This window comes from Aedes aegypti, chromosome 3, assembly GCF_002204515.2.
Source record: "Aedes aegypti strain LVP_AGWG chromosome 3, AaegL5.0 Primary Assembly, whole genome shotgun sequence".
Lineage (NCBI taxonomy): Eukaryota > Metazoa > Arthropoda > Insecta > Diptera > Culicidae > Aedes > Aedes aegypti.
The window spans coordinates 395865209-395890587 of record NC_035109.1 but is presented as its reverse complement, the minus strand read 5'-3'; the positions used below and the strand labels follow the sequence as shown (position 1 = coordinate 395890587).

At 40.1% G+C, this 25379-nt stretch overlaps 2 protein-coding genes across 6 annotated transcripts; one reads left to right on the top strand and one right to left on the bottom strand.

The window, feature by feature from the left end:
• Positions 1 to 909: 909 nt before the first annotated feature.
• On the top strand, positions 910 to 9612 carry LOC5565457 (mpv17-like protein 2). 4 transcript variants are annotated; one of them, XM_021854872.1, is made up of 3 exons: positions 910 to 1053; positions 1286 to 1646; positions 9117 to 9608. In XM_021854872.1, exons 1-3 carry the CDS (start codon positions 1045 to 1047, stop codon positions 9530 to 9532), a joined length of 786 nt encoding a protein of 261 aa, XP_021710564.1. In that variant the 5' UTR covers positions 910 to 1044; the 3' UTR covers positions 9533 to 9608. The 4 variants fall into 4 exon arrangements, with proteins under 4 accessions (XP_021710564.1, XP_021710565.1, XP_021710566.1 ...); XM_021854873.1 differs by having other exon boundaries at positions 915 to 1053; positions 1342 to 1646; XM_021854874.1 differs by having other exon boundaries at positions 918 to 1065; positions 1280 to 1646.
• On the bottom strand, positions 9594 to 24451 carry LOC5565455 (N-acetylgalactosaminyltransferase 6). Of its 2 annotated transcripts, XM_021854871.1 has the most exons (3): positions 23816 to 24451; positions 23363 to 23667; positions 9594 to 11933 (listed from the first exon to the last, which is right to left on the bottom strand). In XM_021854871.1, exon 3 carries the CDS (start codon positions 11883 to 11885, stop codon positions 10062 to 10064), a length of 1824 nt encoding a protein of 607 aa, XP_021710563.1. In that variant the 5' UTR covers positions 11886 to 11933; positions 23363 to 23667; positions 23816 to 24451; the 3' UTR covers positions 9594 to 10061. The 2 variants fall into 2 exon arrangements, with proteins under 2 accessions (XP_021710563.1, XP_001649767.2); XM_001649717.2 differs by lacking the exons at positions 23363 to 23667; positions 23816 to 24451 and adding an exon at positions 23049 to 23212.
• Between the last annotated feature and the right edge of the window lie 928 nt (positions 24452 to 25379).

The window sequence follows — 25379 nt, the reverse complement described above, 5'->3', positions numbered from 1 at the left end:
GTCATTGTTGAAATAAATCTTGATTCATGTTTTGTAAAATATTTAAATGCAACAAGACTTATATTACTTTTCCATTAGATATTGATAGATCGCATCATTCAAAATTTTTGAATGGTTTATCTTCAGCCAAAATTTGTACATATTAAAGTATTACTTTCATTCATTAGTTGTTGACTTCATTATGTTTGGAGGGAGGTATGACCAGTGAAAACGATGTGATGATCCTAAGGGCTCTTGTAATTAAGCGTTTTATTTACCAAGCCGAATCCTGTAATCCGTGGAAGTGCAGAACTCGAAAGGCTTCCTTAACCCCTCTACCGGCAGCTTCAATTTTTCACCACAAAAAACATATTCAAATCCCGATAACTTTTCTGTTTCTTAACATTTTTGATCCAATTTTTCACAAGTTATCGAAAAACTCTTATAGGGTCGGTGTTTCCTTAGTGAACAGTCCCCTATAGTCACACTAGTGGCTTTGCGGTTCAAAAGTTTTTTTAAATAAAAATTTTGCAAAGTCGCGATTTCTCTGGTCATCCTAATATAAAAAATCCAAATAAGGATACATTTCGGATAAGAAACAAAATAGCAAATTTTCACGGAATTTGGTGACCCACTAGATCACTCACACGGACTTGTGCTCAGTTCGTCGAGCTCTATCGATTGGTTCAAGCGTGTGCTAGAATAAGGGCGTAAGTCGCATCCAAATATTTACCAATGTACATTTTCGCATTGCTCACTGTGCATATCGCAAAACGAGCGTTACGGTCGTTCATTCATTCTGATGCGATGTTTTCATCCATCCGTACCCCCTCTTTCTCACTCCGTCAATGAACCTGCGCCGCAAGCAAATCAGCTGACATTGAAAGTAACACTGATAAAAATCTGCGTCGATCGTAACGTAAACAAATAGTACTACAACAACAGTTATCACATAATTTTCGTGTCTGACGTAACGGTCGTCTGAGAGCGGCCGTCATCAGACCATTCATAAAAAGGATCTCTCCTCGTGCTTTGTGCATTATCGGTCACGATGGAACATCGTGAATGCGCTGGGTTATTTAGCAATTAAGGCTCAAGAATCCATCATTCAATCATCAGCAATCATCAAAAACAAAAAAACAGTTTTTTCGTTCAAATTTAAAGAAATCCTCATAGAAATCTATCATCGCAATCCAGATAGCAAGTTCAATGCATTGATAGATTTTCTTGAACATTGCTTAAATTTTGAGCAAAAAAACTGGTTTTGAAAATTTGTAAAACGATGATGGTTATTTTCCTCTTAAAGTTATTGTTTGCAAATAACCAAAGCGCGACCGATTACCTTCTAACTCCACTAATTAGTGAAACAGTGATTTTCAAAGTGAAAATGCAGTGTTTTGGTAGGTGCATAACTCAGCCCCGGTCGAATCTTGGCCGATTGCGGTTTTTCACCCGGGGCTACGCGCAATCATCCCCCGCCGGGCCTCCGGCAAAACCACCCCCGGGCTCGATGAAAAGAATGTGGAAACGACTCTTCGGGCGGTATCTTCTAGTCACAAACACTATCAGTTCCGGACTGCTGATGATGCTGGGCGATGTCGTGGCCCAGAAGATCGAAATGAAGCGCGACGGAAGCAAACAGCGGGAGCTCGATTGGTATCGATTGGGTAAGGATTGCGTTGAATCTGAATAGAGTAAGGTGGGCCAAAAGTTTGAGCTTAGCTTTTCAGGAGGAGAAAATTTTCCGAACCATAGAAGCTGTTCGAGGTTTCGGTTTTCGTGTGTGCTGTGGCGTTTCGGATACAAGTTCCAGGAGATTGTGGCGAGCGTTTGGATGTGATCCGTTTTCTAGATTTGGAGTTCGTGACGAGCCTTTGGAAGTGATCCGTTTTCCAGATTAATCCGTTCTGGAGAAGAACTTTTGGATCTGTTGTATGCAAAATATTCAAGAGGTCGTTCAATATCAGAAGCGTTCCATTTTTTGATGTTCGTTTCATGTTTCAAACTGGTTGACTTTCAAGCTTGAAATACTTTCCGGGACGTTGTTTTTGAGTTTATTTGGATTGAGCTGAGTATAAATTTTAATTTCTTCATTTCTATGATTTTACGGTAAGATACTTTAATAACACTATAAATGATATATTACTATATATTGGGTATTGGGAAGGGGTAGCCTAAGGGAGTTAATTGAACTGTTGACTGGATGAAAGTGCGTGGGGTCGCCAGCCTTTTGTCATGAGAAAACAGCCTTAGTGTTGTCTTCCAAACGTCTTCAAAGATATTAACTAGCCCTGCTACAACAAACCATCAGGTAGATCATACCATCCCGGTATGATTCTGCAGCCATAGGTAAACCTTGCGCTGATGGTGGCTAAATAATCATCATCATCATCATGTTTAAAATTACTTATTGAACTTTAACATTTCACTTTTTGCAAAATATCAAATACTAAAATCACTAGTAAGGCGAGCAAATACCTTTAAACTCTAATATGTGTTGCTTATCTTGACAGATAGGCCTATTTCGTCTGCGACTTACAAACTTCTTCAGCGTCGAATACTCGACTTTCAGAAAGTAGCTTATCGTTCTTAGTTGATATATTCAACAAATGTTTTCAATTAGCATATTTTCCTTACAAATGTAAAAATGCTAAGGTTGTACCAATTTTAAAACCAAAAAAAATCCTGCAAGAGCTTCTAGCTATCGTCCAATCAGTTTGCTTTCCTCCATCAGTAAACTTTTTTAAAAGGTCATTTTGAACAGAATGATGGCCCACATCAACGAAAATTCAATTTTTGCCAATGAACAGTTCAAATTCCGCCATGGACATTCGACCACTCATCAACTTTTACGCGTAACAAATTTGATTCGTTCCAACAAATCTGAGGGCTATTCTACTGATCTTGCTCTTCTAGACAAAGAAAAAGCATTCTATAGTGTTTGGCATGAAAGTTTGATCGTAAAATTAAAAAAAATAATAATTTTTCAACATACATTATAAGAATAATTCAAAGTTATTTGTCAAATCGTACACTTCATGTTAATTATCAGAACTTCAGGTCTGTAAGACTTCCTGTAAGAGCTAGTGCTTCTCAAGGGAGCATTTTGGGACCAATATTATACAATATGTTCACAGCTGACTTACCCGACTTAACTCAGGGATGTCAGCAATCCTTGTTTGCGGATAACACAGGCCTCTCCGCCAAAGGACGAAGTCTGCGTGTCACCTGTAATCGATTGCAAAAAAGTTTGAATATTTTTTCTTCATACTTGCAAAAATGGAAGATTTCTACTAATGCTTCCAAAACTCAACTAATAATATTCCCACATAAGCCAAATAAAGATTTGAAACCTTCAAGTAGACATGTTGTCACGATGATAGGGATTCCAATAAATTGGTCAGATGAAGTTAAGTATTCTTAGCAACAAGCTTTTGATATTCAGACAAATTTTCAGGCCAGCCATGTTGTATGCTGTATCAATAAGGACTAGCTGTTGTAATACCAGGAAGAAAGCTCTGCAGAGAATTCAAAATAAAATTTTGAAAATGATTCTGAAGCTTCCTCCCTGGTATAGTACCAATGAGTTACATAGAATATCCAATGTTGAAAAATTGGAACATTATTTATTTATTATTATTTATCTTTATTAGAGAGATTTTCAGCCAGAGGCTGGTTAATCTCTGTATGAGTAGAGGGCATTTATTAACCCCCCTGGGCAGTAACACGGGTATATATAGAGTTAATTATATCAGCGTGTTTCCCTTTTGTGGTCCAGATACAGTTGCCAGGTTGTTTTTCTAGTTTATATTGTAGATATTGCCGTTTATCCAATTCGTAGTCCGGGTTCGATGCGTTGTCTTGGTCCAGAATGGTTTGGATGGTCATATACTGCGGTAAAGGTCGATGTCTTTTAAATATTTCATCAAACGTTTGATGTTTTCGATGTCGTTATTGAGTGCACAGCGTATACTTTTTGATATACCATGTGCAGTGCGTGCTGCCTGATGTTGAGGGCAGTCGATGATAAAATGTTCAACGGAGTATGTCACGTGGCAGACAGGACAAATCTTGCGAAAGGCCCCTGTAGTGTCCATGTTGTGGGGCGCTTTGGTGTGTCCAGTTCGTAGTCTTGATAAAATTCTTTGCTCGCGGTGGATGACGGGGTCGTCCCACCGCATAGTGTCGTTTTTTATTTTCCTCAGAAACAGATCTCGTGCGTTAAGCCAGTCATTCGTCCATGCGTTATTTAGAGTTATGGTAACCCAATGTTTAAGATCCTGTCCTGGTACTTCATTTGTGAAATATGCTGCGTTTCTACCAGAAGCTGCCAAGCGGTCGGCCTCTTCGTTGCCGCGGATTCCACTGTGACCGGGGATCCAAGTGAACACGGTGTCGGGGTGCGATTGTAGCTGGATGGCTTGAATCCATGGGTGGCGTGATACATCGGAGGCTAAAGCTGAAACAACGCTGGCGGAGTCAGTTAAGACAAGTATTGGCTTCGACGACGGAGTGGTAGAAGCGACTAACACTGCTGCAGCCTCTGCAGAGAAGACTGAGCAGAAATTTGGCAGCCGGTGAGAGCGGTTGATGTCTGGACCGGTAACACCCATTCCAACCTGGTTCAGAGCCTTGGAGCCATCAGTGTATCGGTGTGTATAATTTTGGTACTTGGTGCAAAGTAGCTCTGCTACGGATCTTGTAAGAGCAGAAAGATTGTCACCCGCCCGGAATTTGCTTTTGATTGATGTTTCAAGTTTCATGCGCGGTGAGTTCCAACTCCGAACTCCATTCCAGTGAGACTCAGCCACCGGGGGGAGTACTTCGTTGGTGAATTTTAGTAGGAGTCGGTTCGCCTCGTCGAGGAGAAAGACTCTATCACTGCTGGATGCGGTCGTTTCTACGAAGCTAATTGCCCTTTTGCCGATCGCTTCGGTGACGATATACTCGAAAGGCAGCTTGCCGCTTTCTGCACAGGCGGCTTTGGTGGGTGTTGAGGGTAGTAGTCCGGAAGTAACTCGTATCGACTGATGATAAACAGGAGCGAGCGTTGAGACCATTAGGTGTGTTGCTTAACAGGTTAGTTCGATGCCGTATAGTAGTCTGCTATTAATTATTGCACTAGCTACACGTAGGCGGACGTCTCGATTACTGGTTTGATGTCGTTTTGATAAAGTTCTCAGAAGGTTCAGACGCGTTTGGCAGTTGCGCTTGATCTCTTTGAAATGTTCCTGAAATGTTAAGTGGCGGTCCAGATGAACACCAAGTATTCGAGTACGTTTCTTCAATGGGATTGGTTTTCCGTTGGTCAGGACTGCGGAACGGATGGGGCGATGACGAAGAGGACAGAGATGCGTTATGGAGCTTTTTTCAGCTGACAACTCGAATCCAACTTGTTTCGTCCATTTGGAGACTGCGTTTACTGATGCTTGAAGTTTTCGTCGAAGAGCTTTTTCCGTGGACCCCACTACCACTAGCATTGTGTCGTCGGCGTATACAAAGATGTAGATCTCTTTTGGAAGGCTGTTGAAAACTCCGTTCATAGCTATTAGGAAAATGGTAACAGCAATGACTGAACCTTGCGGTATACCAGTTTCATCATTGAAATATTCAGAACGATGATTACCGACGCAAACTTGGAATGTTCTACTCTGGAGAAAATTTCTGAGGAAGTGAAGAATGTGACCAGATAGGCCCCATCTAGTCAGCTGATCGATGACTCCTGGTGTCCAGGCCCTATTATAGGCTTTTGCTAAGTCTAATGTTGCCACTTGGGGGCCCAGATAGCCGTAGCGGTAAACGCGCAGCTAATCAGCAAGACCAAGCTGAGGGTCGTGGGTTCGAATCCCACCGGTCGAGGATCTTTTCGGGTTGGAAATTTTCTCGACTTCCCAGGGCATAGAGTATCTTCGTACCTGCCACACGATATACGCATGCAAAACTGGTCATTGGCATAGTAAGCTCTCAGTTAATAACTGTGGAAGTGCTCATAAGAACACTAAGCTGAGTAGCAGGCTCAGTCCCAGTGGGGACGTAACGCCAGAAAGAAGAAGAAGAATGTTGCCACTTCTACGTGAAGCTCGTTAGTTTTTGCGTCGTTTAACACTTGACCTAGCGTTGCAAAATATGTGCTTGTTCCGTGCCCGGAGCGAAATGCATGCTGTCGGTGATCGAGGAGGTCGTTGGACTCGAGGAAGTGAATTAAACGACGGTTGACCATTTTCTCCATCACTTTACTTACGCAACAAGTCAACGATATTGGACGGAAATCTGAAGGAGCTGAGCTTACAGAACCGTGTTTTGGGATAGGGATGACCAAACTGTGCTTCCATTCATTAGGTAGCGTGTTGCTACACCATTCTTTGTTCAGCAACCGAAGAAGGGCAGCTTTACTAGCGGGGGTTAGACGCTTCAGTATCGGGTAACCTATCTCGTCGTTTCCTGCTGATTTCCCTTTGCATTTAGATAGGGCCTGTTCCAATTCGATGGGACGAAAAGGCTCATTGATGGGATGGGGTGGTGTTTCCTCTCGGATGACCATTTCTTCTAACGTGTTCGATCCGTTTCTTCGCTTGAAGGCGACGTCATAATTTTCAAAAGCCGAAAGAGAGGCAAAGTATTTTCCCAGGACCTGGCAGATGACGTTTGGGTCTCTAGTAGTTATACCGTTGTAGTGGAGAGCCATACCCCGAGCTTTTCGCTTCCCACTGAGGGCATTCACTCTTCCCCAGAGTTCAGACGATGATTGGTTCGAGTTGATGCCGTCCAGAAAGTTTTCCCAGCTTCGACTTTTGGCATCGCGTATAATTTGTCAGCATTCGTTTCGCTGAGATCTATAGTGCTCGTTGGCAGCTGCTTTCTCAGGATGTCCCTCGGGAACAGGGTTGCCAATAGGTTTTGGAAAATGTCTGGCAAGTTCAAAATAAAAAGTCTTGCAAAATCTTGCAGACCCCATTGTGCAGGTATGCTAATATATCCAAATTTTACTGTAACAAAAAAATATATAACATAGACAAATTTATCTAAAATTTACTTCTCCACTGAAACTTGAGCTTGGCCTTTTCAAAATCACCCACCCACCCCCTTGTAACGCTTTTTGTATGAATGTTATTCAATTTTTGTATGGGTCGTAACATCGCTAGGATACCCACCCACCCCCTCTAGCGTTATGAAATTTGTGAATGGGCCCTTATCCGTTGAAGCCTAATGAGTAGCGAGGAGTACTGGATGATATGCTTCGGTTACTCTGACATACTTTCGCCCCCCCTGAGTGTGGAGGCGTTTGCATTGGAGATCTTGTTTTGGGGTCGCCCTGTTGAATCGTCAGAGTCGGTCACACAATGGTCTCTCTTGGGGGTTCTTTCAACGGGGATTTGGTTAACTGAGGTGTGATCTGTGTCGCTTTCGTACATAGGTGTCGATTGCCATGCTTTTCCGATTTGATTCTTGTTTCTATTTTTTGTTTTTGCAGAGCGGGTGTCCTGATTTTTGCTTTGAGAACTTGCTTGAGTTTGACGAGTGGTCGGGTGTGCTGAATGTGGGAAGAGACTTTGAAAGGTGTGTACCTCTTTTTCCTTCTGTCTGAGTTCGTCTTCGAGGGTAGCGACTTTAGCTACGAGATCTTCAATTGTGCCGTGTCTGCGCACAATTTCCATTCGAGAACCGCTTTGCAAGGCCGCTTCTAGCGCTTGAATTCGGTCGTCCTTTTTCTTCATCTCATCTTCATCTCGTCAGGGAGGTCCATTACCGCTCTGCAGTTTACGACACATCGACAGGTGTTGAGAGTTGGGTGTTCGGTGATTTCTACTCCAGTCATATCAGTAAGCACAGTCAAGTTTTTTAGTTTGTTGATTTGGTTTGTGCTGCGGATCTTCAGGACGTATGAGACACCGTCCTTGCCTTCGGGAAAAGCACCGTCGATTCTCATGCCCACGCATTTTTCCACTGATTTTCGCAGTACGAAGGGATTTTGCGGCAATAGTCCTCGGATAGCTTTCATTCGCAGCACTTGGATAGGGCCTTTTGTTCCATCCTTGTCCAAATACCCTGGTAACAACGCCCCGGCAAATTCGCCATCAAACAGATTTGACGAACGTCCTCCTCCGGGGTCTCCGATAGGTGGGAAGGGATCCGGTTCCCACTCCATTGTGGGCACAACGGATTGGTTTATTTGGGGAGAACTATGTGTGGTTGTTGTATTGTTCTCACGAGGTTAGGTAAATATTTGCTTTTTTTTTTGGCTCTTCCTATATTACGATTTCACCAATAGCTTTCACACTCGCGCTGGATACAATTGCGAAAAACCGATTGTCCAAAGCCGCCGGGTGAACTGGACGCACTCTGCCGTACTCGACCACAGTACTGGGAGTGTGACAAACGATCAAAATATTCCGGTAGCTCGAAAAAGGAAAACGTAAACAAACGCGCGCGGAGCAAAAACAATAGGCCTTTTCATGTGACAGATCCGTCTATGCATTTGTTTATATCGGTGGAGGGCCGGTGCTAACACGGGCCTGTCATTTTCATAGAAGAACTGTCAAAGTGCTTCCCGATCAGCTGATCTGAGACGTCATGTGAACAGGCCTATAGCCTTCCGATTGCTACGAGAGCGAGCTGTCGACGAAAATTGAAACAAATGTCAAATAAAATAATTAATAATTTCAGGCAAAAGTCGTTACAATCTTCTATTGCCACGATTAATGCTTTATATATTTAGGTTTAGTTAGGTTAAGTAAATTGAAAAAATGTGTTTTTTTTTTTCTCTTATAAGCAGGTCAAATCAACTCACCTGTAAAAAATCTGAACTGCTACGGCAAATGAAATTTAATATGTTGTTAACAAAATGTTAATAAAATCTTAAATTTGTTTTACCAAATTAGGATGATAGTGTTGTTTAATAACACAGAACACCTAGATATAAGAAATGTATGTAATGCTTGGAATAATACTAATAAAGAAATTAAAAAAAAATGAATGGTGCCCCTTGAAGAGGGAAAATCGCATAAACGATCTTTAGCTACTATTTGGGGTTGAGCCCCCAAGTTTTCTGACAAAGTGAAATTTTGAAATACCCTTGTGAGGATTGTGTTGAATTTGAATATTTATGTGAATTTTAATGGGATTTCGTCTCGTTTCAGGTTGCATGACTCTCGTTGGTATCTCACAAGGACCGCTGCACCACTATTTGTATTTGTGGATGGATCGTGCCCTGCCTGGAACGGCCATCAGAACAGTATTGACGAAGATCGGTATCGATCAGTTCGTGATATCTCCAATATTTATTACTACTTATCTGTACAGTGCGGGTATTTTGGAGGGAAATAGCGTAAGGGCATGTACCGACGAAATAACGGACAAGTTTGCGACGATCTACGTCGCGGATTGGTTGGTTTGGCCTCCAACACAGTTCATCAACTTTTACTGGCTGAGTCCCAAGTATCGAGTTCTGTACATTAATGGCATCACGATGCTCTACAATATTTTCCTTTGCTACATCAAACATAACGACGATTTGCGAATCAGATTCGATAAAAGTGATAGTGCAACAAAGTGATTAGATCTTAATAGGGGATGGGTTTCTTTCCGTTAAACGTACTTACAAGAACACAGTTCAATTTTGTTTGAAAATATTCAGTTTATTGCTTCCCTTTTACTATATTGGCGTTTCCGAAATCTCCTTGTATCGTTAAACAGTTTGACTCTTTTTTATCTTCGGAATGTCTGGCAACATTTAAATTATCTATCTGACTCCACTCACTGTGACTTATGCGATAAACTCTTACAGACTAGATATGTAAAGATATGATTATCATTATGCGGAATCTTGCAGAGAACCATAGAAATGATTTACATGGCAAGTGAATTATGGGAGTTTGAAGTAATTGTACTTTTGGAATATCTAAATTCCTTGCAGAGAACTACGCTTCACATCCTCGAAATAGCTTAACAAACAATCAATATTAGGGTTTGCAATGTTCGAATCTTTTTTATCACATATAATTCAACGGAAGTCTTATTTGAGCCGACATTCATGTGTCCACAAAAATGTGTGATGTCACGTGTTTTACATTCCAACAATCATCTCAGTCAATCAATTTCGCACCGTACGATTTCCATTTTCCGATCGCAGTCATATTCACATACCCCCATTTCCACTTTTGGTTCGGATTATCGTCGCTACAAGGATTAACAAACACTTCCCTCCGACTGCTGTCCATATCCAAGCATCGATTGTTCTTGCCTTGCTTCAGCATCTGACTTTCAACGTCGTAACTCCACAATTGATTTCCTTGCCCGCCATGACAATGGTACAACAAGATCTTCGCGTTTGGAACACTTTCCGATACATCCCAGCACATTTCTCCGAATTTGATCCGCAGATCCCTATGCCACGATAATTGGAAGTACTGATTTGCTTGCGGTTGAACCTTATCCGAAGCACACGAGAATAATCCAACAGTTTGCTTCTCCCCGTGATTCAACGTATCGACACACAGAGCAGGGTTTGCCACAGACTGGATGGCACCATTGGCAAAGTCTGGCGGTTCTATTGGAGGATACTTTTCAACCAAATCGAACGCCACGTTCTCCATGAACCACTTGAATGGCTTACACTGCAGCTTTTCCCGAATGGCCAACTGTTTCGAAAGGTCCCCTGCATCCGTATTGTCGTACTTTTTACGATCCCTCATATACAGATATTCTTTGTACTCGTCCATCCACACTTCTGCCACTCGTTTGTAATTTCTCGACAGGAAGTCCTTTTTCCTGGGATTTCCGAATGGAGCATAACCACGGTAGATGTGGCCAACCCTAGAACAAGGAGCATCGTACATCCGACCGCCGCACTGCCAAATCTTGAAGCTCAGCTCATACTGCTCCCCACCCCATATGTCCAATCCTTCGTCGTAACCGCCTAGCTCCCAGAAGAATTTACTACTTATAGCAAACAGTCCTCCCGCCATAACCGGACTCTCGAACGGTTCGGTCGGATTCTCCAAATCCTTCTGCAACAGTGGCAACCTCTTGTAAAAGAACTTCCAATCGAATGCACCACGTGCTCCCTCGTCCTGAGCTCGATACTCGAAGTTATCCCAGTCAATCACATCGATAAACGGACATACGCACGTCTTGTAGTCCTCAGCAATCGGTTCCAACAAGGGCGGTAGCCAATTTATGTTCGCTTCGGTGTGCGAATCTAGGAAGATCAATACATCAGCTGTGGCAACCTTAGCTCCAGCCAATCGGGCCGTGATCAGTCCTGATCGCTCTGGCAAATGAATCACCTTCACCTTAGGCATGTTTTCCTCCACATACCGATCGAGCTGATCTTTCAAAAACTCTTTAGTACTGCAATCATCAACCAGAATGATCTCCGTTATCAACTCCGGCGGCGACCTCAGTAGAACACTGGATGCCGTCCTTAGCAATGTACTCCAATGCTCGTTATAGAACGGAACAACAACGCTCACCGTGGGCAGTTCGCTCAGGTATTTCTTCTTCCGACAACCCTTATGCCGAATGTCCGGCAGAGATCGATTCAGTGAGATCAAATCACTCAACACGGCGTTGAATCCGTTTTTCTTGAACAGCTTATCCTTCATATCTTCGTCCTTTTTCTCCAAGTGTCCGGCGATTCCGTGCTCTCCTATTCCGGTTCGCTTCTCTTCGGCTTCCATCAGACGGTAGTCGTGCCAGTCGATCTTCTTCGAGTGGACGTTCTTCGGCGGACCGTTGAAGAACGATCCCTGCTTGCTGTGCTGGACGTGCTGTTCGGCTACAGCTTCGCGATCGATCGAGTTCTGCTTGTCCACCGTGTTGAACGAGCGGACCAGAAGCGTTAGGAATAACAGGACGAAGCCACCTCCGAGGGCGTACTTCAGTAGTACTCGTAGATTGCGACGCATTTCTTACGTGTTGATAGTGGGGAAGCGGTGTAATATGGCCTTGATGTACTGAAATTGAAGAAATCGCAAAAAGAAGCAGATAAGTATTTGTTCATATTGAATATAGAATTGAATTGAATGCTACTAGTGCAGGATTAGGAATGAGGACTCTTGCCTAAAAAAGAGACCTTACAGGAACCACGAAAACAAAGCAAAACCTAATAGGATAGGAGCCGAGAGATAAGAGTTTGATTGTCCATGAAATCAGACCAGACATTTCGCTAGGATCTAGGACTTGTTTTGGGAATTGCTCGACATAGCGAGAAGTATAAATGCTTATATTAATGTATGTGTATTTTTATTATTTCCTCTAGTAATTTCATCGGAATTTAATTCAGGTATTTTCTCAAAGATTCAGATATTGCTGTAAAACGGGATAAGTTTGATAGTTTTTTGGAAGAAAATCTGATTATTTCTGCATTTTGTTTTTATATTTTTAAAATAAATACTGGTATCTTGGGTATCTATTGCAGGTGAAGGATTGCATAACGATTCATTTCGTATGCACTTAATTTTTTTAATATAATCGACAATCGATTTTCGGTTTTTGTTAACTTTGATAGTGAGTTCGTAAACACATGGAAATCCGAAACAAAATTAGTGTTTGAGATCATTGCAATTGAAACTGGCTTTGAGAATGTCTATAATGAATGTAGATTAGATTGTATGCAAAAAAACATCTACAAAAATGTTTAATGCATCATTACCAGGATATAGACCTGTAACGCGGCCCATAGCCATAGGGCGGTAAATTGTCCTCCTTAACAATAACCAATTGATTCAAACCCACGTTTGATGACAAACGTCGACGTTTCATTCGTTGTTGCAGTGTATTAAGGTACTCCATGCGGGTTAAAAAAAAGTTGAAATTTAGCGTGCCATAATTTGTGTACCATCCCTAAGTGGTATTCACTCGTTCGGGTCACTATAAATAGGCGTCAATGGCCTGGAATTCAGACACGCTTCAATTTTGCACAAGAAAGTGCTATATCCTTCATAGGTATACGCAATATCTTTCATGGATCTCTGAAGGTACAGCTTGACTTGCTTAACACATGCCTCCAAAATATGGGGCACGTGGGAGAATAAAATGCCATTGCACCTTATGTTCACTTAAACGACGCTGGATGGAATCACTGCTATGTGTCAGACTGCAGTAAAACTGATTCATTTCATTCTTGACACCTGAGAAATTTGTGCCATTATCGCAATATATACTCTAGCACATTCCACGTCCACTTAGGAATCGGTCAAAACCCATCAGAAAACCTTCTGTCGATAGACTGGTCACGATTTACAGGTGTATCGCTTTCACACTCATACACACAAATACACAAATCCAGGCCTTTGTTATTTGTGTTTGTGCTGTAGTGGATTCTTCAATTTAATTGAACCGCAGAAATCAATACTCGTGTTCAGGAAGGATCGAGCAGGTGTAACACGAACCGATGGCATAGTACCCTTTAGTTGTTGCACGCCTTGGAGTTTGGCTCTGAAACAAAGAATGTTCTGGACAGTTACCACATCATCCATGTATCGTGAATAATGAAACTGTGAGACTTCTTGACCATCAGCTAACTCCTTCAAACATCTAGTGGCCAGAAACGATGCTGAGGAGATTCTATAAGTGACTGATGACTTGAAACACTTCAGTTCATCCATGGGAGACTCGCGCCATAAAACGATTTGCAATTTAGCTGAGTTGTCATCAACAAGGATTTGCCGATACATTTGGTACAGCATGGTGAGGGATGAAATAAGATGCGGAAGGAAGAAGATGTTCCGACATCTCTGCCATATGTCCTAGCTCTTGATACTCACGCATGAAATCAATATACATCGAACGCAATACTCGATCTCGGGTTAGCCAGGATTCTAGCTTCGAAAACATGCTAAGAGCATAGTGTTTCGAATCACCCAAAACATTCGGATCTTCTTTCAATGGAAGCTGCACCTTGAAACGACCGTCATCCATACGCACGGTATTTTTCACAAAATGTGCTTCGCATTCCGTTTCCTCATTGATCTTAAATGCAAACATTTCGTTTTTTCCAGATTCCACAACATTTTCATTTGCATCGTCGTATGTTTCAGCTTGTATTTGGAGATGGCACAGCGACATGACACCTTGTGATGACAAGTTCTTCGGAACTGAGTATTCAGCAGCGTAGGTAAGTTTCGACGAATAATCGGCTCTCCAACAAGAATTTCGTGACATATTTCTGCTCCGACAAGGACGTCAATTTTAGCCGGCTTATAGAAGCTTGAATCCGCTACTGCAATTTCCGCTGGTAGGTCAAGATCTGCAGGATTGTATTTTCTCGCTGGACCAATTCCTGTGATTTCATCGCTGAACGGTAACTTGATTACACCTTAAACACTCACCGTAGTTTTGCAGCTCATTCCCCCAATACCCCGAATGGCAAATTGCTTGTTGTTGGACTGTAGTCGAAGAGTTCTTACCAGATTACTGCTGATGAAATTCGTTTGGGATCCAAAGTCAAGCATAGCACGGCAAGGATCCCAATCTCCTTAACTATCTGCGATAAGAACTACGGCCGTTGCTAGTAGAATCTGAGTAGCGTTCGGAGGCATTCGATAGAAGTTCAATGCAACCGTAATATCTAGAGGATCAATGTGAAGCATAGTATTATTGCAAAACACCACACTTTTGACAGCAACGAGCTTGACACACATTCGCCATATGGTTTGACCTCATACAGTTGAAGCACAGACTGAGGCCTCTTATGTTTCGATGCGTTCTGTTGGATGCTTCTCCATGAATAAATAGGGCACATAAATAGTGAATGAGGTGTTGGGCATTCATACAAACAAGACATAACATTTGTGGTGGGATGAGCTAGCGTTGGTCGAGTTGCTGTTCCAATGCTCAGTTTAATATTCGAGCTGATGTTAAGTTGACTGAATCGACTAACTCCACGGGCCTCCAGTGTCTGACAGGGTCTCTCCAGAAAACGATTGAAGCTGTCGAGCGATGGCAAATCCGTCGGGCTTGTGTCGTTTTCCCATTCCTTATAAGTTAATGGATCCAATTTTTGTGTGGGAATCCCAAGTTGGTTGATGACAGCTACATGTTTATTCAAATCAGTATGCAGCTTACGTAGGTATTTGCCTGACTCTTTCGTCAGTATCGGCAGATTAAATAGACCTTTAACGTACTTCTCCATCAAAACTCTCTTGTCTCAAAACCGATTCGTCAGTAAATCTCACGCAATACTGTTTCCCGAGGTGGTTTTAAGTGTATGGATTATCTCCAACGCTGGTCCTCTCAGAGACGATTTCAGATAATGGAATTTTTAAATATCTGAAAGGTCACGATTTTTGTGTATCATAGCCGTGAATGAATTGCAAAACGGAAGTCATTGCATTACGTCTCCATCAAACGATATTCACCCACCTGTGTGGCAAGTGAAAAGTAAGGAGATGTTTTTCAAAAACTTTTTCTGTACCTTTTTCTTCAATTTTACATATCAATCAATGTCAGTATACTGCTTATATTTGGTGGGAGTCAAGCTAAAAAATATATACGACCTTTTTTTTTCTTTTTTTTTTTAATATTTTTATTAGTATCATTCCAAACATTACATTCATTATTTCTTATATCTAGGTGTTCTGTGTTATTAGACAACACTATCATCCTAATTTGGTAAAACAAATCTAAGATTTTATTAACATTTTGTTAACAACATATTACATTTCATTTGCCGTAGCAGTTCAGATTTTTTACAGGTGAGTTGATTCCACCTGCTTATAAGAGAAAAAAAAAAAAGTTTTTAATATACTTAACCTAACTTAACCTAAACATATAACGCATTAATCGTGGCAATAGAAGATTGTAACGATTTTTGCCTGAAATTATTGATTATTTTATTTGACATTTGTTCCAATGTTTCAACATTGGATATTCTATGTAACTCATTAGTACTATACCAGGGAGGAAGCCTCAGAATCATTTTCAAAATTTTATTTTGAATTCTCTGCAGAGCTTTCTTCCTGGTATTACAACAGCTAGTCCATATTGGTACAGCATACAACATGGCTGGCCTGAAAATTTGTTTGAATATCAAAAGCTTGTTCTTAAGACAAAGTTTTGATTTTCTATTAATAAGGGGATAGAGACATTTTACATATTTGTTACATTTGGCTTGAATGCCCTCAATGTGATTTTTTAAAGTTAAATTCTTATCTAGCATGAGTCCTAGATACTTAACTTCATCTGACCAATTTATTGGAACCCCTCTCATCGTGACAACATGTCTACTTGAAGGTTTCAAATAAAGAGCTTTTGGTTTATGTGGGAATATTATTAGTTGAGTTTTGGAAGCATTAGGAGAAATCTTCCATTTTTGCAAGTATGAAGAAAAAATATCCAAACTTTTTTGCAATCGACTACAGATGACACGCAGGCTTCGTCCTTTGGCGGAGAGGCCTGTGTCATCCGCAAACAAAGATTTTTGACATCCCTGAGGTAACTCAGGTAAGTCAGATGTGAAAATATTGTATAATATTGGTCCCAAAATGCTGCCTTGGGGAACACCAGCTCTTACAGGAAGTCTTTCAGATCTGGAGTTCTGATAATTAACCTGAAGTGTACGATTTGACAGATAACTTTGAATTATTCTAACAATGTATGTTGGAAAATTAAAATTTTTCAATTTTACAATCAAACCTTCATGCCAAACACTGTCGAATGCTTTTTCTATGTCTAGAAGAGCAAGACCAGTAGAGTAGCCTTCAGATTTGTTGGAACGGATCAAATTTGTTACACGTAAAAGTTGATGAGTGGTCGAATGTCCATGGCGGAATCCGAACTGTTCATTGGCAAAAATTGAATTCTCGTTGATGTGGGCCATCATTCTGTTCAAAATAACCTTTTCAAAAAGTTTACTGATGGAGGAAAGCAAACTAATTGGACGATAGCTAGAAGCTTCTGCCGGATTTTTGTCTGGTTTTAAAATTGGAACAACCTTAGCATTTTTCCATTTGTCAGGAAAATATGCTAATTGAAAACATTTGTTAAATATATCAACTAAAAATGATAAGCTACTTTCTGGAAGTTTCTTGATGAGGATGTAGAAAATTCCATCATCGCCAGGAGCTTTCATATTTTTGAATTTTTTAATAATAGTTCTCACTTCTTCCAAATCAGTCTCCCAGGCATTTTCGAAAACGTTCTCTTGATTGAGAATATTTTCGAACTCCTGAGTAACTTCATTTTCAATTGGACTAGTAAGTCCTAAATTAAAATTGTGCGCACTTTCAAACTGCATAGCAAGTTTTTGAGCTTTTTCGCAATTAGTTAGTAATAATTTGTTTTCCTCTTTCAATGCCGGTATAGGCTTCTGAGGTTTTTTCAAGATTTTAGATAATTTCCAAAAGGGCTTAGAGCCGGGGTCCAATTGAGAAATTTTATTTTAAAAATTTTTGTTTCTTAAATCTGCAAAACGTTTCTTGATTTCTTTCTGCAAATCCTGCCATATAATTTTCATAGCAGGATCACGAGTGCGTTGAAATTGCCTTCTCCTCACGTTTTTAAGACGGATCAAGAGTTTAAGATCATCGTCTATAATCACGGATTCAAATTTTACTTCACATTTTGGAATTGCAATGTTTCTGGCTTCAACAATGGAATTTGTTAAAGTTTCAAGAGCATTGTCAATATCAATTTTAGTTTCTAAAGAAATGTTAACATCAAGATTAGAGTCAACATACGTTTCATATATATTCCAGTCGGCTCGTAAATAATTGAAAGTGGAGCTGATAGGATTGAGAATCGCTTCATGCGATATTTGAAATGTAACAGGGACATGATCAGAATCAAAATCAGCATGAGTAACTAATTGGCTACAAAGATGACTAGAGTCGGTTAAGACCAAGTCAATCGTAGATGGATTTCTAGAAGAGGAAAAACATGTAGGGCTATCAGGGTATTGAATTGAGAAATATCCTGAAGAGCACTCATCAAATAAAATTCTGCCGTTGGAATTACTTTGAGAATTATTCCATGACCGATGTTTGGCATTAAAGTCACCAATGACAAAAAATTTTGACTTATTGCGAGTTAATTTTCGCAAGTCAGTTTGAAGCCAATTAACTTGCTGTCCAGAGCATTGAAAAGGCAAATAGGCAGCTATGAAAGTATATTTACCAAACTGTGTTTCAACAGAAACACCTAAAGTTTCAAAAACTTTAGTTTCAAATGACGAAAACAGTTGATGTTTTATACGCCTATGAATGATGATTGCAACTCCCCCACATGCCCCATCAAGTCGATCATTACGATAAACAAAAAAGTTAGGATCTTTTTTAAATTTGGATCCAGGTTTTAAATAAGTTTCGGTAATAACTGCTATATGCACGTTATTAGCTGTAAGAAAATTAAACAGCTCGTCCTCTTTACCATTCAGAGAACGAGCATTCCAATTTAAAATATTTAAATTATTATTTGGATCCATTAGAAAAACGTAATCCAATAACAATTTTATTTGTAAATTTTACACCTACTTGGACTGCTTCAGTCATAGTGGTGGCTTTGAACATTGCATCAATCATTAGATTCAATTGTTCAGTTAGAAAATTAAAATCAGAGGCAGACATATCATCTGATGATTTCCCATTGGAATTTTCGGTAGACGAAGAAGCGGGGTAGGAGTTACCTGTGGCGGTAGGGTTTTTTCCATTTGATTTGAAACAAGTAGAATGGGTACTCATGGAACGAACAGGGGAAGAGTTCAAATTACCTGCTACGATATCGGCAAAGGATTTACCGTGGGTAGATACATTCGAAATTGAAAGATTCGAACGGCTACCCGACGGATTAAAATTTGTTTGTGAATGAGCATGATTATGATCTTCCTGGTGGGTATGATTCCTAATCAAGCGATCGTTAACTGAAAAATGAGCATTGTTCGATACTCTACCAGGCAAATTCCGGAAACGACCGTTATCGTAACGGATATTATCCTTCATCTGCTTGGCACGAGCCTCAACGACTCTTTTGCGTGAAATGCATTCTTAAAAGTTAGCTTTGTGAGGGCCCTTGCAATTGGCGCATTGAAATTTTCTGGTATCTTCTTTCACAGGACAGTCGTCCTTAGCGTGAGAAGAACCTCCGCAAATCATGCATTTAGCATCCATGCGACAATTTTTTGTACCATGACCCCACTTTTGGCACCGACGGCACTGAGTGGGGTTCTGGTAATTTCCTCCAGGTTTCTGGAAATGTTCCCACGTCACACGGACATCGAACATAAGTTTAGCTTTTTCTAAAGCTTTAATATTATTTAGTTCTTTTTTGTTAAAGTGAACTAAATAATATTCTTGAGAAAGCCCTTTCCGAACAATGCCAGATTGGGTTCTCTTTTTCATAATGATTACTTGGACTGGGGAAAATCCAAGTAAATCATTTATTCCATTTTTGATCTCTTCAGGTGACTTATAGTCACTTGAGAGACCTTTCAAGACGACTTTGAACAAACGTTCAGTTTTGTCGTCATAAGTAAAAAATTTGTGCTTCTTCTCTTCAAGATATCTGAGAAGAAGTTCGCGATCTTTAAGAGTTTCCGGCAAAACGCGACAGTCTCCTTTCTTTGCGATTTGGAAGGAAACCTTGATTCCCCTAATGGAGTTCAAGATCTCCTGCCTAAATCCCCCAAATTCGGAACAACTGACCACGATAGGCGGCACTCTTTGCTTCCTCACTTGAATCAAAGAGCCTGGGCTAGAGGCTGCTTCGATTTGGTGTTCGGAAAATTTGTCTAGAGCATCGAACTGATTGCTCATTTCAATACAATTATTCATTTCACCCTTGGAAGAAACTTCGCATTCCGGGGAAGCGTCCTTTCTTCCATTCTTGCCACGTGTAGTGACAGTTTTAAAACCCACTTTTTTGGAAGGAAGTAGTGAATTCAGAGATTCACCCTTCCTTTTGTTAGTTGTTGATACCATGTTTAGTTAATAAACGAGAAAGACGTGACCTTCGAGAGGTTTTTTCCCTAGACGGTGTCCAAGAAGGATTACCACCGCTAGCTTTCGCCAACGGGTCCAACGAAAAATCGAAGGCACGGGTCCAAACAAGGATCGTAAAGGGATCAATAGTAGAAAAAATAGTACTGAAAAGTACTGTTTAAGTAGCACTGAAAAGTACCGTTTTTAATTTTAGCACTGAAAAGTACTGTTTGTGTAGCACTGAAAAGTACTGTTTTATTGCTTTAGGTAGTTTTTAAGAAAACTTCCAAGAGCAGAGAGAATTCGTGTACGCACAGCACGAAGGTACGATGCGCACTGATATATACGACCTCATTTGTTTTAATTTAAGGTCTCTAGAATATGAAGAATCTCAACTATGCGAAATCCATTACCCACTTGCCCCACGGTACCTTACCTAATTGAATATAAAGCGTCTAATGTTCTCGATTCCAACGAAAATAGCTCTGGCATGTAGTGTCATACTAATACTTTTTATTTTTGAAATCGTTTTGATCGACTGATTAAAAGAAATTAAATTATTTCGTTTAGTATATTATGGATCCCGCACTAACACAAAGTTACCCGCATTATCAAAGAATCCTCGTTTGATGATACTTAGAAGATTGCTCAAGGAATTCATTTACTGATCATTTCCTATGAAATTCTTTCAAGTATTTTGTTTTTAATACCTCAAGAATCAAACCTGGATCTTACAAAAGATAAAGATTGATGACCTTGGAAATCGTCAGGAATTTCTCTAAAGATTCTTTCAGAACGCATCAGAATACTATCAGAAATTCCTTCGAAAACTTTTCAAGAGAGTCATGAGTCCTTTAGAATTTTATTCAGAGATTCTGCTATCAATTTCCTTAGGACATCCTCCAAGATTCCCGTTCAGAGCATCTTCTGAAATTTAACGAATAACTTCTCCAGAAAAGCCTCTAGAGATTTCTAAGAATTTTCTATGGAATTGTCTTTCTGGATTTAATTTCTAAGAATACCTTCAGGAATTACTCCAGAGATGCCTTCTAAGATTCCTACAGAAATTTCTCCGGTGATTGTTTGAGATTTGCTGGAGGAAGTTTCAAAGCGTTTTTCCAAGAATGTCTCTAGGGAAATGTATAAGAATTTTTTATTAATTATTAAACAAACTGTTGAAAAAAAACAGTAAAGTATTTCTGAAGAAAATTTCAAAGTAATCTCTGATAAAATTTGTGTAAGTTTAAAAGACACTTTTGATCAACAAAATCTCTGAAAGGTTCCTGAACTCTCGAGAAACCTTTAGACCAGTGGTCCTCAGCCATGCTGTCTATGCGGGCCACTTCGGTGCTTTCAGAACATGGATCGGGCCGCAAGACATGGAAGACTCTATTTTGACGGATTTGAAATATAATAAAAAAAAACCTTCAACATCTTTGAGTCTTTTATGATTTTCCACCTGCATATAACTTTTATATAATCAGAATGTTTCATGGTTTGTAATAAAAAAATCCGGTTCTTATTTATTGATGTATTAATTTAACATGAATTTAACAGAAGGAATGACGATTCCTCTTCAATGCTAAAATATCCCTCATATCTGTTTTCTAAGCCGGTTCAATCCACACAAGTTTTGTGAATTTTAAAAGGTATTTGTGCCGATCATTTCATCTTAGAAATCTTAGAAATGGGAAGGAAGCTTTCCCAGCTTCTGGAAGAAGACTTTTCCAGCTTCTGGAAGGAAGCTTTTCTAGATTCTGGGAGAAAGTTTTACTAGCTTCTGGAAGGAAGTTTTTCCAGCTTTTGAAAGGAAGTTTCTGGATGGCAGCTTTTACAGATTCTGGGAGACAGCTTTTCCAGCTTTTGGAAGGAAGCTTTTCCAGCTTCTGTAAAAAAGCTTTTCCAGCTTCTGAAAGGAAGCTTTTCTAGTTTCTGGAAGCAAGATTTTCCAGATTCTGGAAGAAAGCTTTTTTAGTTTCTGTTAGGAAGTTTTTCCAGCCACTGCAGGAAGCTTTACCAACTTACTTTACATAAAAATTGCGCTCTCAAAGCTCTTAAAAGGTTTAGAACGCTTTAAAGCTAATTGTCAAAAAAAGCTATTTTATAAGATTTATGGAAAATTCAAGATTTGATAACAGTTAGGATTGTCAGACAAAATTCAGAGCCGTTCATGGAATATAAAATAAACAAGATAACATTCCATCTCTGTTCAGCACGATGTAGTGCATAATGTTTTTGATTGTAAGGATTTAAGAAATATAATCCTTTTTTAATGAGAACTTTTAATGAGATCATAACGGGCCACAACTCATTTATATCCAACGAAGTCTCGCGGGCCGCACAAAACCGTGAAAAGGGCCGCATGCGGCCCGCGGGCCACTGCTTTAGACCTATCTAACATTGAGAGATTCTCGCTTCTTTCGCTCTTTTCCGATTATTACATTGCAATAATAAAGCTTTTGAGGTAGTTTTTCACCATAGATCGAAAGACAATGTCCAATGGTGGAATCCACATGAACAGGCGAAGGAATTTTCGCAGTTTTTTTTTTTTTGTAAAAAAAACCCAATTTTTTCTTAAACTCTGGTACAAACCCTTGTGAATTTTCTCCGGGAATATTCTGCTGGAATCTTCGGAAGATCTCCTAGAGTACAACTGGAGAATTCGGTTGAAGGTTTAGTGGAAAAATATACGGAGGAAATCCTAGGATAGACTTTGAAAAATAGCCAAAGTAATACCAGAGGAAATTACTGAAGGTAGTAGTTTTGGAGTGCTCATGGATTTCCTGGAACAAATTCCTGAGACATTACTCTAAGCATTCTTTGAAAAATCGCTGGAAGAATTTCTGGGACAAATCTCTTGGAGAATTTTGTGGAGGGATCCCTGAAAGTATTAAAGATGAAATCTCTGGATAAATCACTAGGATATTTCCTGAAGCTATTCCGCAAGGAATCTGAGCAGAAATTCTTGAAGAGCCAGTTGAACCCGTTATAGTTTCTGCAGGTTTCTCTGGAGTTCAGAATAAGGAAAAAGAGACCTTCCATTTACAATAGAGACATGTATTAAAATAGAGATCAAGTCTCTAAAAAGAGACCTGCTACCAAAAAAATGAAGCTATGAAAAAAATTCATCATATTTTCAAATGAGAGGGACATTACCGAATAGACTCGTCTGTGATAAATTCTAAGCTGTGCTAGTTTAATGAATTTTTCAATATTTCTTCAATACTTCAATTGTCTTATTGCGAAAACTTAGCACAAAATGTGGTTCTTGCGTTCTTCTCGAACCTTAAAGAAACTGTTTGCAAGTTTGTTACACATTTCGAATGAAAACCATTACGTTAACAAACAATCGCTTTGATTGACAAGTATGACACCTGTACACACTCAATCGAGATGTGATAAGAGTCTTTAGCTAGGTACTTCACATATGACATCGGAATATCGACACTGCATTATCCACATTTTCCTACCTTTTTGCGTCTCCTGGTGTTAGCTCCAACTAGACTCGTAATGAGCTGGCACTCGGTTTCGGTGTGTAGCGCGAGAAGGGGATTGAGTCCTAATACTGGTATGGCGACAACGAAGACATGTTTTTCGTTCTCACAAATGCTTCATGTCCCCGTCGTGTTCCGTCCATGCAGTTTGCTGCCACATTCGTTGTGTATACTTTCACTTCAATGCGTGTTTTGCCGTTAGTCGACCTCTTGAATGATAAAAAGTGTCCAAAACAAAACCCGTCTGCAGGCAACAAACCTCTTGCGGTTCGGTTCACGCTCTGAAAAAGATAAAAATGTTTACCAAATTGCACATTAATTTATGCGTCATTATCTGTCTATCTGGGCGATAGAAGCAAAGTGCGTCCCGCACTACAAGTTAGACTGTCTACACTGATAAAAATGAATGTGAAATATAATCCTACTTACCTAATTTAGGCCAATTGAGTGCTCCCCTATGGGACCGAATAAAATTCCCAAACTCCTGTGCTGACGAACGGTGTATTCACTGCAATTCACTCAGCCCAAGTGTCTACGTCTCACTTTTCAGCACAGCATATCTTTTGCAATATCTCCAGCAGTTGCTTCTAGTTGGGGGCTCATTGACTAGGGGTCGTAGATGGTATGGATTGCTGCAGTGTCATCAAATTCTGGACTGTCAACCAATCTAAGACTGAAGCTGATGGCTACTGCTACACTACACAGTACCATTAGACCATTCATCATACCATTCCTACATATACCTGCCAGCTACCAACACTAGCTGGAAGATGGGCCTTCGCCTCCACGACTTTGACGCTACTTCGTTACTACATGTAATACACAACTCACCAGCATCCACACACTCACACTACAGCTATCTAGAGCTTACAGAACATACGAAACCACTGATGGTATGTTATCCATCTTCAACACTTCGACCCGGCACAAAATATTTTTTTCCGTATTTTATTTCACTTGTTCATTTAAGAGGTACATAATTGATTGCACTGAGCATATAATGTTAAATTTAAATAATTTGTTAATATATTTAGCTCTCATTATTTATAAAATAATAATCCGAAAAGAGACTCATTCAATGCTTTCTGGCAGGCGACGTAAATATAAACAAGATCCTAATACAATCGTTGAACATGATACTACCACCAGTACGGCTCAACCTGTTCCCTTCCATGCATATACGACAAGAGTGCGCATCGTACCTTCGTGCTGTGCGTACACGAATTCTCTCTGCTCTTGGAAGTTTTCTTAAAAACTACCTAAAGCAATAAAACAGTACTTTTCAGTGCTACACAAACAGTACTTTTCAGTGCTAAAATTAAAAACGGTACTTTTCAGTGCTACTTAAACAGTACTTTTCAGTACTAATTTTTCTACTATTGATCCCTTTACGATCCTTGTTTGGACCCGTGCCTTCGATTTTTCGTTGGACCCGTTGGCGAAAGCTAGCGGTGGTAATCCTTCTTGGACACCGTCTAGGGAAAAAACCTCTCGAAGGTCACGTCATTCTCGTTTATTAACTAAACATGGTATCAACAACTAACAAAAGGAAGGGTGAATCTCTGAATTCACTACTTCCTTCCAAAAAAGTGGGTTTTAAAACTGTCACTACACGTGGCAAGAATGGAAGAAAGGACGCTTCCCCGGAATGCGAAGTTTCTTCCAAGGGTGAAATGAATAATTGTATTGAAATGAGCAATCAGTTCGATGCTCTAGACAAATTTTCCGAACACCAAATCGAAGCAGCCTCTAGCCCAGGCTCTTTGATTCAAGTGAGGAAGCAAAGAGTGCCGCCTATCGTGGTCAGTTGTTCCGAATTTGGGGGATTTAGGCAGGAGATCTTGAACTCCATTAGGGGAATCAAGGTTTCCTTCCAAATCGCAAAGAAAGGAGACTGTCGCGTTTTGCCGGAAACTCTTAAAGATCGCGAACTTCTTCTCAGATATCTTGAAGAGAAGAAGCACAAATTTTTTACTTATGACGACAAAACTGA

What these genes read in the sequence shown, in the direction of transcription:
- LOC5565457 (XM_001649716.2), top strand. Translation starts at nt 1,262, where the DNA reads ATGATGGTTATTTTCCTCTTAAAGTTATTGTTTGCAAATAACCAAAGC. An exon ending in GCTCGATTGGTATCGATTGG is followed by an intron (nt 1,647 to 9,116) that starts GTAAGGATTGCG and finishes GTCTCGTTTCAG; the next exon opens with GTTGCATGACTCTCGTTGGT.
- LOC5565455 (XM_021854871.1), bottom strand. Translation starts at nt 11,885, where the DNA reads ATGCGTCGCAATCTACGAGTACTACTGAAGTACGCCCTCGGAGGTGGC.